At 39.8% G+C, this 17,411-nt stretch overlaps 1 protein-coding gene across 1 annotated transcript; it reads right to left on the bottom strand.

Moving 5' to 3' along the window:
* Positions 1-1,467: 1,467 nt before the first annotated feature.
* On the bottom strand, positions 1,468-4,892 carry LOC127443511 (actin, cytoplasmic 1). Its single transcript, XM_051702193.1, has 6 exons — positions 4,737-4,892; positions 3,743-3,867; positions 3,190-3,429; positions 2,437-2,875; positions 2,176-2,357; positions 1,468-2,090 (listed from the first exon to the last, which is right to left on the bottom strand). The coding sequence occupies exons 2-6, from the start codon at positions 3,863-3,865 to the stop codon at positions 1,947-1,949; spliced, it is 1,128 nt and encodes a 375-aa protein (XP_051558153.1). The 5' UTR covers positions 3,866-3,867; positions 4,737-4,892; the 3' UTR covers positions 1,468-1,946.
* Positions 4,893-17,411: the final 12,519 nt, after the last annotated feature.

The raw sequence follows: 17,411 nt of genomic DNA, 5'->3' as shown, positions 1-17,411 counted from the left end.
GCCCTACATTACAAAAAATAACTTGGCTCTGGCGGTTGGGAAAAATAAGATTTTGATATTTTGTGTGGTTCAAAAGTACCGATTTAACTAGATCCGTAAAGTTTGTCGAGACAAAAAAAATTGTTGGTTTGACAAAACCTTGTCTTAAAGTTTTATAGGGATGATCACTTCCGAATGGAACGCTGATGAGTTAGAAAAGATATGGCAGCGCAAGCCAGAACTAACTGAACTCTTTGCAGAGTTTCACCAAACCCATGCATAGATGCAGCAAGTCTATTTTTTATTTTTCTTAAATATTCAAAGGGTTTGGTGCAGTTCAGCAGTTTCTTTACCACATCCGTGCAGTTTCAATTAATCTGACTGTAAATAACAGAACCAGTATTAAAAGACGCTTAAGCGAAAATGGATTGCGTGGATCTCAGATTTAAAAGAATTCAGTCTGAAAGATGGGCCCTTGCTAGTCATAATCCACCCCTGTGTCTTAAACAAGCTTTGTGCAAATGTCTATGAAAAGAAAAATTCCTGTCAAGTCAGATTTTCCTCTTGGGAAGGAAATTGGCTATTAATGTAGTCATGTGCATGGATGTACAATACTCGTTTATCTGCTTGAAACATTGTCAGTAAACTCACTTGCCAGGACTTACATCAGCCTTGTGGATGTATCTCCAGGTGGATGCAGTTCAAGCTTCCAAACAGCTTTTGCAAAAAAAAAAAAATATAAGTTAACAAAAACTGCCTTAGGACAGAAAAGGCAACAGTTGATCACTAGATGTCGCTAAACCAAGATTAAAAGGCAGAGTTAAAATGTCTGCTTGCATATTGCCAAACACCACAAATGCTTTAGCATAACTGAGAGTTCATGTCACCCTGTGGCATATTTCAGGTCAAATACAAATCCATAAAGAGCAGTTACTCAAAACACTGGGTAGATCGGTTTAAGCTTGTACAGATAATGGTATTTCCTTACATTGGAGACAACACACCTGGGACCATGTTTCAGGCTTAAAGTAGATCTTCTTGCTTGATCATTGGCCAAAGACTAGAAAACACAGAATTTATGCCAGTGCTAAAAATCACTCCAAGCATGTGGTTTCTGCACCAGTAAACTGAACTGCAAAAATAACTTGCAAACCACTCTGAATAAAATCCCATCAGCCATTGATCAAATAGTCCCACCCCCACCATTGGTCAAGTTAATGTCTCTTGAGATAGGGTCCCTCAAAACAAGCTTGTTATAGCACCACAGACTGTTTAACAGTTAAGCCTATAAATGGCTTAGGTTCTGCATATTAACCTGGGATAAGAGTGACTTAGTATCTCAGTTGTAATAACTATGTAGTCTAAACTGTTGCTGCTCACATTAGCATAGAAGTCTCCAAAACCTTTACCAGCTTTTATGACTAGTTAAAAGCAGTCTCAATGCATTCAAAATGAAAATTGCTTCATCCAGGAGGACAGTAGTCAGTGTATGGTTTTACATGTGCACATTTTATTTGTCAGTGTACAGAGACACCCTAGCTTACATTTGCAAGGGATTGCCCCTTATCCACATACCCTGGGGTAATCCTGCAAGATCTTTACTTTAAGGAAAAGCTTTCCCCATTATTGCAACAATAACAAACTGGGCCATGTTTAAGGCTTAAGTACAAAAGAAACAATGTATAGAGTACATAAATTTACATAAACACTATAACAAGGTCATGTATGCCCACTGTGACGAGGGCAAAGTGGTAGACGCTTCTGGAATGACTAATAAGAAAATGTACATTGAAGTCCTTTCGGGGAAAGCTCCTCCCCCACAAGACAACTACCTCCCTTTCCAGTTTCCGCATCCCGAGTCAATGCGCCATACAGAGCAGAAGCCATGCTGATGTCATCTGAGAGGTTTAGGTTGGTCGTTCATTTGAATTCTACTGCATGGCCAGTTTTGGTGGCAACAGTTCTGTTTAGAAGCACTTCCTGTGGACGATGGAGGGGCCAGACTCATCATACTCCTGCTTGCTGATCCACATCTGCTGGAAGGTTGATAGGGAGGCCAGGATGGAGCCACCGATCCAGACGGAGTATTTGCGCTCAGGTGGAGCGATGATCTACGAGGAGGAGAACAAGTTAGCTCAAAATCACTGTAAACCCAACCCATTGGGGGGGGGGGGGGGAAGTAAAATAAAAACCTACCTTGATTTTCATGGTGGAAGGAGCAAGGGAGGTGATCTCCTTCTGCATACGGTCAGCAATGCCAGGGTACATGGTGGTACCACCAGACAGCACGGTGTTAGCATACAGGTCCTTACGGATGTCCACGTCACACTTCATGATAGAGTTGAAGGTAGTTTCATGGATACCACAAGACTCCATACCTGCACAAGAAATGAACGTTAGTCATCTTTGTAAGCAAAATTAAGAATGACTAGTCACTCATTGAAAAGGGAAACACACCAAGGAAGGAAGGCTGGAAGAGAGCCTCAGGGCAACGGAAACGCTCATTGCCAATGGTGATGACCTGTCCGTCAGGCAGCTCGTAGCTCTTCTCAAGGGAGGAAGAAGAGGCAGCAGTGCCCATCTCCTGCTCGAAGTCCAGGGCCACATAGCACAGCTTCTCCTTGATGTCACGGACAATTTCCCTCTCGGCCGTGGTGGTGAAGCTGTAGCCACGCTCAGTCAGGATCTTCATCAGGTAGTCTGTCAGGTCACGACCAGCCAGATCCAAACGCAGGATGGCATGGGGAAGAGCATAACCCTCATAGATGGGCACAGTGTGGGTGACACCATCACCAGAGTCCATCACGATACCAGTGGTACGACCGGAGGCGTACAGAGAGAGCACAGCCTGGATGGCCACATACATGGCAGGGGTGTTGAAGGTCTCAAACATGATCTGAAAGAAGAGTTACTCAGAGTTAAAGGCAAACCTTGACCAAGTAGCCAATGCATCCCAATCTAAACCAAAAAGGCACAGCATGGTTAAGGGAGCACAACTGGGCCATGCTAAATTTGTCACAAGAGTGCAAGAGTTAAATCAAGTTTTAGAGGACACCATGCAAGAAATTGCAAGAGAAAAAAATGAACCTTTTGACCCTCCTAACAGGAGATCATGGCAGAGAACAGAGCCTGAGAGGGAATGCACAGGAAGGAAATGAACAGGAGGCAATAGAAAAGTCTGGTCAGAACTTAATAGTGAATGAGACACACCTGTGTCATCTTCTCCCTATTGGCTTTGGGGTTCAGGGGAGCCTCTGTAAGCAGGACAGGGTGCTCCTCTGGGGCAACACGCAGCTCATTGTAGAAAGTGTGGTGCCAGATCTTCTCCATATCATCCCAGTTGGTCACGATACCGTGCTCAATGGGATACTTGAGGGTCAGGATACCTCTCTTGCTCTGAGCCTCATCTCCAACATATGAGTCTTTCTGTCCCATACCAACCATCACTCCCTGAAGGAAGGAAATAGAAGATTCAAGCAACCATCCATTTGTAAACAAGTACAGGACAGACTTGGTAAATTCAGTGTCATACGAGTTTTATAACAGAAGGAGTGACAATCTTTAAAAGAATTTACAGATACATGGTTGCACGAGTTTTTTTTTTTTGTTTGTTTTTTGGTCAAGCTGAAAGACAGAGGTGGTATTGATTGCACAATTTATAATACTACAATAGTACAAGTGAAAACTTTGCCCAGAGGCACACTTAAAATTCTGATCAATTCGTGCATTGCCATTTGTGTTTTATAAATTCAACTGATCATACCTGATGCCTGGGTCGGCCAACAATGGAGGGGAAGACAGCACGAGGGGCATCATCTCCAGCAAAACCGGCTTTGCACATACCGGAGCCGTTGTCAACGACCAGGGCAGCGATTTCCTCATCCATGGCTGTAAAGAAGTTAAAATCGTTAAAAAGGGAGTAATCGTGGATCGATTAGATCATGTGGGCGGCGAGTTCTCAGGCTCCGTTCCAATCACTTATAAGAGCTGCCGGCCGCCCAGTAGGCGGCGCAAAGGCGCAGGGTTGAAACCGAGCGATTTGAGACAAAAGGAAGTGGTCAGGCAGTCTCACTATTGCCTTATATGGCAATAAGTCGGAGCAGCTCAACGCCGCCGATTCAGCGTGTGGAATCGGACCAACACAGACGTGACCACTCCCAGTTTCAAAGGCCGAGATAAGCGCTTTGCCAAACGACCACCATCGATAGGCCCGAAACTCGCGAAAAGAGCTCCAGATTCGTCTAACACTGCGGGAAAACCCACATGCACAAACATCAAAGAACTGCCATCTTGTTTAGCTACTTTGAATGACCAGCCTCAGAAAGAGCGAGCTCAGTCTTAGTCAAGACTACTGACCATTTAGACACTCGTTTAACGGACCCAAAAGGTCTGATGGCAAAGATGCCTGTTAAAGCATTACAGTAGTAGCCACACCCACTATTCATACGAGAATGTCCATTTGCCATTCATTTTACTAATGTTACAGAAGAGACGCTGCGTTTCAATCCTTCATTCGAAGCTACCGGTTGATGCCACTGAAAGTCACCAAATAACTACAAACTTGTAACCATGGAAATACAGCTCACTGAACGCACAATAAGTTAAAACATCTTTACTCAAAATACACGACATTATCAGAACCAAAGCTCATTCACATACCAAGATAAAATTTTAAATCTCATGTTCAAATACATTAAAGCTCTAAACTTCCGCCTTATGGAACATAAAATGTATATAATTGTTAAAGCCTTTCTCACCTGTGTATTAGTAGGTTATTGGGAACAAGGGATGTAAAGATCTTCTCTGCGTGCACTGAAAACTCGCAATGCTGAGCATGAGGTGGGTCATACGCTTATATATCCGGCGCGGAGGCCGGCTCCGTCCATATAAGGTAAACTTTCGGCATCGAGCGATCTGATTGGCCAGCCGTCGTCCACTTGGCGAGTTTCAAGCTCGTTGCTTGAAATTCAAGTTCCGAGTAGAAGTAATGTGCGGCACTGCTAATGGTATAAGAAAAACTGGCTGAAGCAAATTTTCATATCAAATATTCATATACACTGTTGAAGGATGTTTTATAATCATTTGAAATGGGACACTGTCAAAGGCTTTTGAGTGCAGGACGCTGGGCTGCTTAGTTTAAGTTTGAATACATTTTAAACAGCGAATGAATAGCTAACTGTAAGTGGCTTATTTCAAATACATCTAAACAAGGACAACTGTGGTATGACTATGACAAAATGTTAACATACCTTATGTACTAAGCACACACATCTGAACCTCTCATTAAGTATTACAGTTTGATCTGCATGTCTATATGTGTAATATGCAGCCCATCATTATTTGTAGTACTGCAGTGCAAGATTATAAGTATCGACCTCTCTGAGACTTTTCAATGATTATTTGACACAATCAAGGCAAAAGTGCTTAATTCATGATCAATACATGCAAATAGATTTTAAATGTCGCCTTAATACACGCTAATTCTGATCACGACCAGTTAGCTAGTGTGGGCGTGGTTCCTTTCAACAATACAGAACATTTCTCATGATAGGCACTATGGTCATTCGTAAGCTCAATTCTAAATTCTCAATTAAATGAATTTGCTGCACTGTTTCGCATAACCACACAGATCATTTTCGTGCAGAACGCATTGAGAGCCGTTTGCATCCTGGTAAAAACGCATGCAGCCTTCTGACGCTTGTCTCAGCATCCTCGATCAGGAATGAATTAAATGTGCACGATTGTTTTGTCAGGGTCGGTTGCACCCGTTTGCACCTCTGTTCAAAACAGTGCCAGACTGAAAATTTTGGCATAATATTGCTAATCAAGTCTTCAGTAAATCAGGTGGATAAAACAAGGGTATGCTGCTTGCATGAACTGCCCTTTCTTTGGTGCACTTCCTGTAAAGCCGGCGTTTGCGTAATACGTCATTACGTTTGTCCTGCTGCAATAAAGCAGCGTTATTTTTTTCCCTACCCGTGTTGATATAACAAGACCTCAAATGATTGGACGAAAGTTGTCTATATGTCACTAGCATGACGACGCCTTCTGATTGGATAGTTATCTTATCCACCTTCTGACACTGCCCTTCCGTTTGTGTATTTCTTTTTATTAATAGTAAATGGCTGAATAAATGTACTGGAAAGAAAATAATTAGTTATATGTGACATCACATTGTCCTGAACAATAATGAATAATATGAATGAGATTTTTAATGACAACCCGATTTTGCCTGGCTCCCACCATTATGGTTCCACTGAATGCCAATTTGCCAGTATACAAATATAAAAAATGTCAAGGAAACCATCACATCCCATGAGAGAATATGTTTGTTGTTGTTGTTGTTGTTGTTGTTGTTGTTGTAATTAACTATTTCAGACTTTTCTGAGAATGCTGTGGAAAAGAATTTGATCAGGTAAGCACATAGCCACACTTAGAACTGAAAATATTTCAAGGTAATTTTATTCAATTTAAAGCAGAACTTGAATTGACTGACTAATATATGGAGTCAGATGCATTATTATAATTAAAAGGCAGCAAGGCTGCAAAACAACATTTTCAATTCACAGCTGACAGTGTATTTCTCACTTTTCTGTGAGCCAAGAAATATAAAATCTTTAATTATTTCTTACCATATTCCTAGAAACAGATACGTATTTAAGTCCTTTTTCTACCATAAATCTAAATATTGTCTTTCACTTTAGTAAAAAAAGACTTAAATATTGATCTGTTTCTCACCCACATCTATCATATCACTTCATTAAACCACTTCTATTCTGAAGTTATAGAAAAGAAGTGACAAATGATGTTACATATCGTAAATTGAGCTGTAACATGAACGTTTATTCTTTCTCGTTCTCACGTTAATGCAGAAAAAATGGCATAAACCGACGTGACTGTTGTGAAAGGGGCATTTACCTATAGGCTACATGATGAGTGAAACCAACAAACTTTGACTACTGAGATATCGTAAATTATATATATTGGAAATTATTTATTGTTAGAACAGTAAAAAAGCTTTTGTACCTCTTTATACATGTTTAAGCATTTCTAAATTAGGTAAGTGGCAAAATATCAGTATCAGTATTGTAGGTTTATGTTAAAATAGGTATCGGTATCAGCCAAAGAATTTCATAAAAGTGCATGCCTACTTTTGAGTATCTATTTATGGTTCTTACGGCGAACAGGTGATTCAGCTGTGTATGTCAGAGAATGAGCAGTGTAATTTCATACCTGTAACTCACTGAGTCATTAGATAAGCTTAGTCACAGAGGTGAATGAGTCATAGTTACTGCCCATTCCCACATAATTCATCAAATATACAATGTGCTGCATCCACTACTCATTCCTAAAGTTGGGAATGGGTACGACATACAGTCTCTATCCTGGGTGTGTGAGTATCAGCTGTACTTGAGGGAGGAGATACAGTAAATAGGGTGTGGGGGTCCATTACTTCCATTGTTCAGAGTAATAATAATTACGTATGTATGTGTTTATGATGGTGTTTTATCAGTTTTGGATTCCATCTTGTTTCTTTCATAAGCAGATTACTCAAGCCCTTATAAGGATGTTTCAAACAGAAAGAGGAAGAGGAAAAGAGACAAGAGGACAAGTCTAACAGGCAGAGCACAATGTGACAAATCTGAGAGTAAGACACACTAGCCTGTAACGGAATGGAAACATAAAGGAAGCGGATCTTAATTCCGGTTACTCTTGAAATAAGTGTAACACAAACTTATTGGAAACTAAACTTGATTAGAATTGTAAGTTAGATTTTTAATTCATTACACTGAGTTGTTTTGACATAGAGGCATGCATATTCAGATGGAGGTCACCAACATCCACAACAAACAGAAATGAGTGAACTTTTTATTATGCCGTATTGCCATATAAAGTGTTCAAACATGTCACACTGCCCAGTATAAAGGAAATGAGATAACCTTTGCGTTTTGCTTTGTTTACAGAGACACTTTGTTCTGTGACTGTGCCCCTTTAAGAGATATTCAGCCAATCTCCTTATAAGGAAATCTCAGGGTGAGTCACATGGTGTAGCACTTTGAAAGCCAAGACTGTGTCATGTGACACCTTACAGCGGAAATTAGAAAGAGTGATTGGGAGTCTTTCTGGCTTATTATTGCGTATTATACAGTAGGGTTTTTTTGTCCTTGTGTAAAACAGTTGTGCCCTTATGCAACATAGCAGGACAGAAGTACATCATAAAATTATAACTGTCTAGTTGGCTTACTGATATACTGTCTCCACCCATCAGACCTGAAGTACCCTATATGGAAAAATTTACAGGTAGTAAACACACTCACATGCAAAGATCTGATAGGATGGACTGTTGGATATTGCTCAACCTAAGCAATAGGAACAGGTAAACTCCAAATATGGAAATATAACCAAAATGGCAGGGGTTGACGGAGGAGAATTCAGAGTGATTGATTTGTGAGAAAGGTAGGCTACATGATGGAAGTCATTATGCAACCTCAAACTTTTCCCAGGTATTGTCTGTGCATGGTAATGGCTGAGTCAGTCCCACTCAAGCCACATTAGAGAATTTCAGAGTTCAGTGATTGCTCTAGCAGCATTTAGTTGTTCTCTAATAAGGCTACAACTGGACAATCTAACAAAAAGACAGGGAATGCACATTAAGAAAGTACTTTGAGACAAAAATGCAACATAATGAACAGATTGTTTACCAGGTGAGTTCTCTCATTTAGTAGTTTTACACAGGGGCAGACTAGCCATAGGGAGAACAGGGACTTATCCTGGTGGGCCGGCCACGAAACGGGGCTGAATGGGCGGCGATAAGCTGAAATGGGCTGCTGCGTTATGCCGAATGGGCCGCAACTGCCTGCTTAACAACTTTTGGGCCACACACACCCCCATCATCTGACAACTTTTGGGCTGGTTTCTATGTAAAATCCAGGGCCGAATTCTCTTCCCAGTCTGCCCCTGGTTTTACATTCTAAATAAGGTAAAGAGGGTTGTCCTGTCATTTCAGGAATGTACATGTGTCAGAACATGCACATTTTGAAAAACAGAAGATTCAATTTCGAATTTCAGACTCCTGCACAAATGCATGTCATCCTGTTGATGAGATTCTCCATTTTAGCACTTGCCCATGCTCAAAATGACAAGATTTAGTGTGAAGGACAATAAGACTAGGACAAGCAACATTTTGTACAACAGCAATTAGACATGCTTTATTTCCTTATTTCATGATTTGGTTTTAGAAAGATAAGAGAATAAATGAAAAATTCTGTAATTTAAAATTATATGCATTGTTTTTATATTGACATCATGAGGGAGAGTTTGCAATTGAGGAGTTTGAACTTCTTCAGTATCATCAGCAGAGAGAGCTGTTGAGTCTGTGACTGACAAAATCATATATCATTCAAGATTTTATGCATGGATATACTTTCATGATACACAGATGGGTTTAGTTTCAAGCATTATAAAGATCTTCTTGGCATATCTGTCTTATCATTGGCACAAATACCCTGACAAACTATAAGGATGAAGCAGTCCAGATGTTGCCATATTTATCATTTTCATTCCTTGAGGTCTCTAGACAAAGAGAGAGATGCAACACAGAGTTTAGTATCTAATGCATCACTTGTGGTCCTGCTGATGTTTACAAAACATGCTCACAAGTAGCAAAAACTGTAGCATCTTTGTATGGAAATTTGCTTCACCAACTCTTAATAGCCACACCATACTCATTATTGTGTTTTTCTTTTATTTTGAGTTCTTTACAATTCATTGAAAAAGAAAAAATCTTATATCGGTCTTGCAGCGTTATATATGCTTTTGGCAACATAAGAGTTTGGCTCATTAAGAGAGTTAATGGAGCCTGTTTATGCATTGTTTTGTTTTTTTCACATGTCACAAAGAAAGATTACCTTTTCCAAAATAAAATGCATCAGGATTAAACAAGATGCAGTTTGGTGCAAAGAAAGTTAAAGCAGCATGCATTCAAAACCAGTGAGTTTATGAAAATCCTAATCAATGATAATAATATGATGACATATATATACATAAAGCAGCATAATGTAGTATTTTTATATCGCTAAAATAGCTGGAAGTGGCTGATAATGGAAGTGGTCCACATTCAAGGTTGATAATGGCGGCGCCCTAGTTTAGCTGAAAAATAAGGAGGATAACGTCACACATATCATATTTGATACACAGGGTTGGGGAGTAACAAAATGCATGTAACGGGATTATGTATTTAAAATATAAAATATAAGTAACTGTATTCCACTACAGTTACAATTTTTAATCATTGGTATTTAGAATACAGTTACATTCAAAGAGTATTTTGATTACTGAAGAGATTACTTTGCATTTTATTGTCATTTGTTGCATTTAATATTTAGTCCTTTCAGATGGAAAATATTTATACATATAAATGATGCGATCCAAAGTGCATCTGAACTGCGGTGAAACACTTTCTTATGATGTGTTACATTCATACGAGCAGACAGAGAAGTAAGTTTGCAGTAAGTTTGGAGCAGAAGAAATAAAAATAAACCTTGTGTAAATTGTCAGCTTTACGCTAAGCTAAAATGCTATTTACATGCACATGTTACCAGGCACGATCATATTTTTTTTTTTCAAGAAAATTCATGTTGGATCATAATTCCTTTTTTTCTCGTAAGATCTTTGATATTAGGGCAAAAATCATATTCTTGATAATAATTTTTGTATTGTTTTCCTGTAAAAATATCTAAAAATCCTTAAAACAATTTGATCAGTCTTGTTTTAGAAACAACACTGCATAAGATATTTAGGTTTTTCAGAAAATGTATTTTTAACATGTGTATTTTGTCTTACTGTACTTGCAGAGTTTTTATAGTTAAAACAAGTGAAAAAATCTGCCAGTGCTGAAGAAGTAATCCAAAGTATTTAGAATACATTACTGACCTTGAGTAATCTAATGGAATATGTTACAAATTACATTTTACAGCATGTATTCTGTAATCTGTAGTGGAATACATTTCAAAAGTAACCCTCCCAACCCTGTGGATACATGACTTTCTAAAGCCTCTACATCATCATCACTATGTTTATGAGATGTCTACTGTCTCCTGGTGAAACTTTTCATGCTCTTCTGGAAGTAGAAGTCCATGTAATATAATTTCCAAAAACAGCGACCTTCATATTTTGATGCATTCATCTTTTTTATGTGAAAACTTTGCTGATTTTGATAAAGTAAAATTATCAATGATATTTTAAAATGAGTATTTATTGAATTCAAGCAACATGTGGTTAAAATGTAATTATTTTAAAGAAAAAAAAAGGTTTAAACAGGTTTTAGAAATATAATTTTCTGATTATTATTTCATATGTTAGGCTTTATATGGTTAAGCTTTATTCTCTGTATAAAAGGGCTGTTGAACAAAAATGTTTATTATACAATTTATTGCTATAACTGCATGTTTGCCCTACATTGAAAAAAAGAACTTGGCTTAGGTGGTTGGGAAAAAGAAGATATTGATATTTTATTTTGTGTGGGACAAAAGTGATTAAACTAGATATGTAAAGTTTGTCAAGTAAACTTGACAAAACCTTGTCTGAAAGTCTAAAATAGTTTTAAATTCTTGAAGTTAATAAATTTACTGGTCTTACAGTAAGAAAGAAAGAATGAAAGAAAGAAAGAAAAAGAAAGGAGAATAATAATGGTAGCCAAGCTGTAGGGTCGTTCCAAATGACTACTATTTTTGAGCCCCACACCTTTCAGCCCATCGAAGCTCTCACAATGGAGGGTAAAGTCTTTGAATGAAATATGGTATAGGGATGATCACTTCTGAATGGAACACACCCCATCATTCAGATGAGTTAGAAAAGATATGACAACACAAGCCAGAACTGCCTGAACTCTTTGCCAAGTTTCACCAAACCCATGCATAGATTCTGTAGGAGTCTATTTGTTAAATTCCTAAATATTTAAAGTATTTGATGGTTAAAATATTTCATAATGTATTATTGCCCCTTTAAATATATGCACATTTACATATTTATCACACATTTTGTTACATGCTTGTTTTTTTGTATGCATAATTTTGAGTTTACGTTATGTTTAACAAACGTTAAAATGGTACTGTCTCTTTAAGCACAGTGGCTGTTCAGCAAATGTGTTTCGGTTGAGCGGTTTCTTTACCACATCAGTGCTGTGTGTTTGAATTAATCTGACTGTAAATAACAGAACAGGCATTAAAAGAGACTTAAATAAAAATAAATAATAATAATAAAAAAAGAGACTTAATTCAATGAAAATAGATTGCGTAGATCACACCTTTAAAAGAAAATTGGCCCCAGGGCCCTCACTATTCATAATCTGCCCCTAGGGATAGTTCACCCAAAAAAAGAAAATTCTCTCATAATTTATTAACCCTCATGCCGTCCCAGAAATCTCCACTTTCACTTTCAAAATTTGAAAGAATGTTAAAGTGAAAGTGGATATTTGTAGTAAAAAAGGACTTAAATATTGATTTGTTTCTCTCCCACTCTTAACATATCACTTGAGAAGATATGGATTAAATCACTGGAGTCGTATGGATTACTTTTTAGTGGGCTTTATGTGATTTTTGGACCTTCAAAGGTCTGTGCATTCACACGCATTGTAAGGACCACCAGAGCTAACATATTCTTCTAAAAACCTCTGTTTGTGCTCTGCAGAAGAAAGAAAGTCACACACATCTGGGAAGGCATGAGGGTGAGTAAATGATGAGAGACTTTCATTTTTTGGATTAACTTTATTCTCTTTATTTTTAAATCTCTTTATTGGAAAAGGTTTGTTCACTGAAGAGTTAGGTAAAATGCAAGGTAAAATATAGTATCAAAACTTTTTTTTTTTTTGTTTTGTTTTTTTTTTTTACTTTAAGCAAATAAGAAAAAAACATAGTACATATTCATACTGCATAAACTTTCCCATTTATCATTGCCTGCATTTTTTGCCTATTTTACACTATTTTATAACTGCGTATTGTGTATGTATAGCTGCGGATTTGTGCACTTTTAAATGTTGCTTTTGTTTGTTACCTGAATCATCTAGGATTATCTGTTAAAATAAAAAAAGTTATTGATACCCAGTGTGCTGTTTGCATAATGAGGTCTATTGGCCATCAAAAATCCCATATCTGTGGTGACTTAAAAAAAAAAAAAAAAAAAAAATTAAACATTTAAAAAACATTTAAAAAAACATTCATAGTGACACCAAACATGACTTTTAAATAAATAATAACACATCAATAATAAATAAGCCTTTAATGCGATCAATAAGTGTACCTCTTGAATGCCCCTTGATGCATAAGTGTATTTGTATTCATGTTCAGAAGAGTGAATGAAAGAATGAGTGAAGAGATTTAATTTCTATTGGTCATCAGAGCACAAAGGACTCAATCAATATCCTGTCCTACAAGGGGGAGGAAAGCTGCTACTTGCCCCAAAAATAACCTATGCAAGTTCCTGCTTCCTTCATCCTTTCCATAGACTTCAACATTTTCAGCTGAACAGAGGAAATGAATGAGTGGACATCTATAAACATTTCTTTTTTAAGCTGTATTCAATGTTATAAATGTTTTCAGTTAAGCAGTCTATTCTCAGGCAAGCACAAAATACACTATCAGACTCATACCCTGCAAACACGAAAAGCTGTTTACCTCTTGTAGACAGTATATAAGAAATACTTTAAAGGAACTAAATATAAGTGTAGAAAAGCTCTTTGTTCGGGCAATGGAGGAGTAAGGAGACAGCGAAGCAGATTCAAGGTCAGTTATTTTAATTTACAGTTTTTCACACACACACACACATATACATACGACGATAACCATCATTGTCAACATAAAGGTAACACTCTCCCAGAAGCTCTGACTGCTGTGGATTTCTGGTCACTCTCTCTCTCTCTGAAGCTCTGGCATGCCTTTTAAGTCTCCTCTGCCATCACTATAATGGGAGACAGGTGTTAGAAATAATTATGAACCAGGTGACGAGCCTTACCGCTCTCTCTCTCCCGCAGACCGACACATGACCATGCCCTCCATGCCACATGCCCCCACCGCTGACTCAGGCCGGGGCAACATCCGGCCTGCCTACTCCCCCCCCCCCCCAATTTCTGGAGAGAAAGTCAGCCACAACCATCTGCGCCCCCGGTCTGTGGACCACCTTGAATTTAAAGATCTGGAGAGCCAGATACCAATGGCAGCTGAGTTGTATTCTCCTTTGGTTTGAGTGTCCTGCGTCACTCGATACAACCGCTCTTTGATAATAGAAAAGTACGGGTATGTAAGCGCAACACCGGGCTGGAGCTGTTGACCATCAATTACTTTCACTTGGTCGAAGGCGTGCTTGAGGGACTCGTCACGCGACTGCTCCAGAGGGAAATACCCCTCAGGGAAGCCCCTGAGAACGGGAATTCCCTTGTCTGCGTCATCCTGATGCGGAGCCGACGTTGACGGCCCTGGCACCGCCTCCCCAGCCATAGTATCACATGTCACACCCCGCGCCACTACTTTGCAGGACCCATCCACACATATTACCCTCAATAGATTTTTAAAACTGGGCCAATTGGTTCCCAGAATTAGTGGATGGGTGAGCCGGGAATTAACCGTGGCCTCGACTCTATGCCTTTTTCCCCTGAATCGTATCTCAATGGCAACCACCGGATACCTGTGAATGTCACCATGCACACACCTCACCCTCACCAGTTTATTTTTATCCAATGCCCGTCTTGCACCAAGCGTTGGTGGATCGGGTTTGAACAACCTGTATCCACCAAAGCTTGATGTGTATCCCCTTTTACTCTTACCGGTATCCGATATGCCCCTGCCCGATCAGGGGCAGCCTGTGGAGCGTCGGGGATCCGGACCAGTGTCCCCACCTCCATTACTGGACACCACTCCTGGCTGTGTCCGGTTTCCCCGCAGCTCCAGCAGACCGGCCCTGGTCTTCCTTCTGCACTCGTGGGGGTGGTCTCGCCAACCCGGAGAGGATAGCAGAGGGAGACAGTGGGGGTAGGAGAGACAGACAAGGGGAAGGTTCCTCTGGACCAGTGGCAGGGTTTGGGCTGGGCTCCCTACCTCTGAGGAGTCAGAACTGGGCAGGAGTGAGGGGAACGGGGGGAGTGGAGGGAACATGAGGCATAGGGGGTGGAGAGAGAGAAGAGAGAGAAGAGACTGCTTCGCTGCCTCCTGGGAACGTTGCCATGTAGTCCTCTGCCAGCTGGACGGCTTCCTCCAGCGACGCCGGGCGGTGGCCCTGGACCAATTCGGACATGCCTCGGGGAAGTTGGGAGACGAACTGCTCCAGTACTACCAGATCGACAACGTCCACGACGCCACAGGTTCCCCCCAACAGCAGCCATTTCCGGCAGGCGTCACGGAGCTGCTGTGCAAAAGCGAACGGGCGGCCGTCCTTCCTGAAGCTCAATGAGCAGGAGAGCTGCTGACTCTGCTCCGGGGTCCGACCAACCCATTGCTGGATGGCCTTCCTAAGGTGACTGTAATCCAGGAGGCTGATGGCGGGGAGTTGTTGTGCCGCCATCTGCGCCTCCCCGGAGAGAAGGGGTAACAGGCGGGCCGCCCACTGATCGGGAGGCCACCTCCAAACCTCCGCGGTTTTCTCAAAGAGGTCGAGGAAGGCCTCCAGATCGTCATTTGGCCCCATTTTTGTAAAAGCCACCGGTGGGCCGGGCTCCGAGGAGGTTGCAGCGCCAGCCCCCTCCCTGGCGATCAGGCTCCGGAGCACCTGCCGGTCCTCCACTTGGGCCTGGAGCAGGACTTGGAAGTGATGTTCCTGCTCCCGGTGTACCTCCATGAGGGCCTGATGTTGGGACTGCTGGATACCGGTGAGGGTCTTGAAGACTTCGCCCAGCGGTGAAGACTCCATAGCAGCGTTCTCCTCCAAAGCCAGGTTCTCGGCACCACTGTAGAAAAGCTCTTTGTTTGGGCAATGGAGGAGTCAGGAGACAGCAAATCAGATTCAAGGTCAGTTATTTTAATTTGTAGTTTTTCACACACACACATACATACGACGGTAACCGTCATTGTCAACATAAAGGTAACATTCTCCCAGAAGCTCTGACTGCTGTGGCTTTCTGGTCAGTCTCTCTCTCTCTCTCTCTCTCTCTCTCTCTCTCTCTGAAGCTCTGTGTACCTTTAAAGTCTCCCTCCACCATCACTATAATGAGAGACAGGTGTTAGAGATAATTATGAACCAGGTGATGAGCCTTACTGCTCTCTCTCTCTCCCGCAGACCTACACATGACAACGCCCCCCATGCCACAATAAGGTAGGTTGTTTATAGGATATAACATAGTGTAAAATATTCAAGCTGCACTGTAAAAAGTGGTAACCTGCGATTATTAACTTAAGGAGCTATTTTCTACCTGATCTAACCCTCAAAATTAGTTTTTTTTTTTTTTTTTTTTTTGGTGTAACCTAATGAATTCAGGTTGATTCAGTATTGTTCAATATTTTTTATTTTTTTGGAAGTAAATAAAAGCAGTTCATTTAGCACTGAAGCACTTTTATTTTTCTTTTTTTTTTTTCTCAGTTAAGTAACAGATATTCTGAGAAATTTATCTAGGCCTATTTATTTTTAGGTTTTTCCATTTAAGTATTTGATGGGTTTGTATGAAAATGCTTTATACAGGCATTCTGTCAATGTTTTATGTCTATATATATGTATAGTACTGTTACATATTTTTATTGCAGTGTGATGTTTTACTGGGTATTTCTATTTATTTTTATTATCATTTATGTACATTAGAGTGTTCTGTGTTATATCTCTGTATTAATTATAGCTCCGGGAAGAGCCACTCTTGATGAAATTTAAGTCATCATGTGGCCTTTTGTAGTTATTACAGTGATTAACAATACATTTTTAAGTGAAAAGCAGACTTTTATAGTTTCAGATAATCAGATAATATTACGTTTGTCATTTAATAATATAAACGGTAGTGAACTGTAAAATATAGCGTCACCGTATTTTTACAGTAAATTTCTGGCAACCACAGCTGCCAGTATTTTACCATAAATATAACTGTTTTTTTTTTGTTTTTTTTTACAGTGTATGACTGAACCAGCAATTCATTTTTAAGGGTCAGGTAGAAATAGTTATTTCAGGTAACTTCTGCAAATTTTTACTATAGTGTGGAGACCAAAACAAATTTCCTTTCAATTCAATTATTCTTAATACTTAATACAAATAATTAATAAAATAATAATAATAATAATGTCTGAGCAACAGTGTAAGGGTAGCATTAGGCAATTTCAGCCAGCCTGGGCTATAATCTTCCCATAGCAACAGCAGTGCAGACGTGTAACGGTTCCAGTGTCTTCATTTTACTATATGCGAAATCATGTGGTGCACACAGACGCATTGTTATCCAAACGCATTGTGTGCCTCTAAGTGTAAGTAAAAAG

This window comes from Myxocyprinus asiaticus, chromosome 7, assembly GCF_019703515.2.
Source record: "Myxocyprinus asiaticus isolate MX2 ecotype Aquarium Trade chromosome 7, UBuf_Myxa_2, whole genome shotgun sequence".
Lineage (NCBI taxonomy): Eukaryota > Metazoa > Chordata > Actinopteri > Cypriniformes > Catostomidae > Myxocyprinus > Myxocyprinus asiaticus.
Note: the sequence above shows the minus strand (reverse complement) of the source record. Positions and strands in the feature narration are given on the sequence as shown.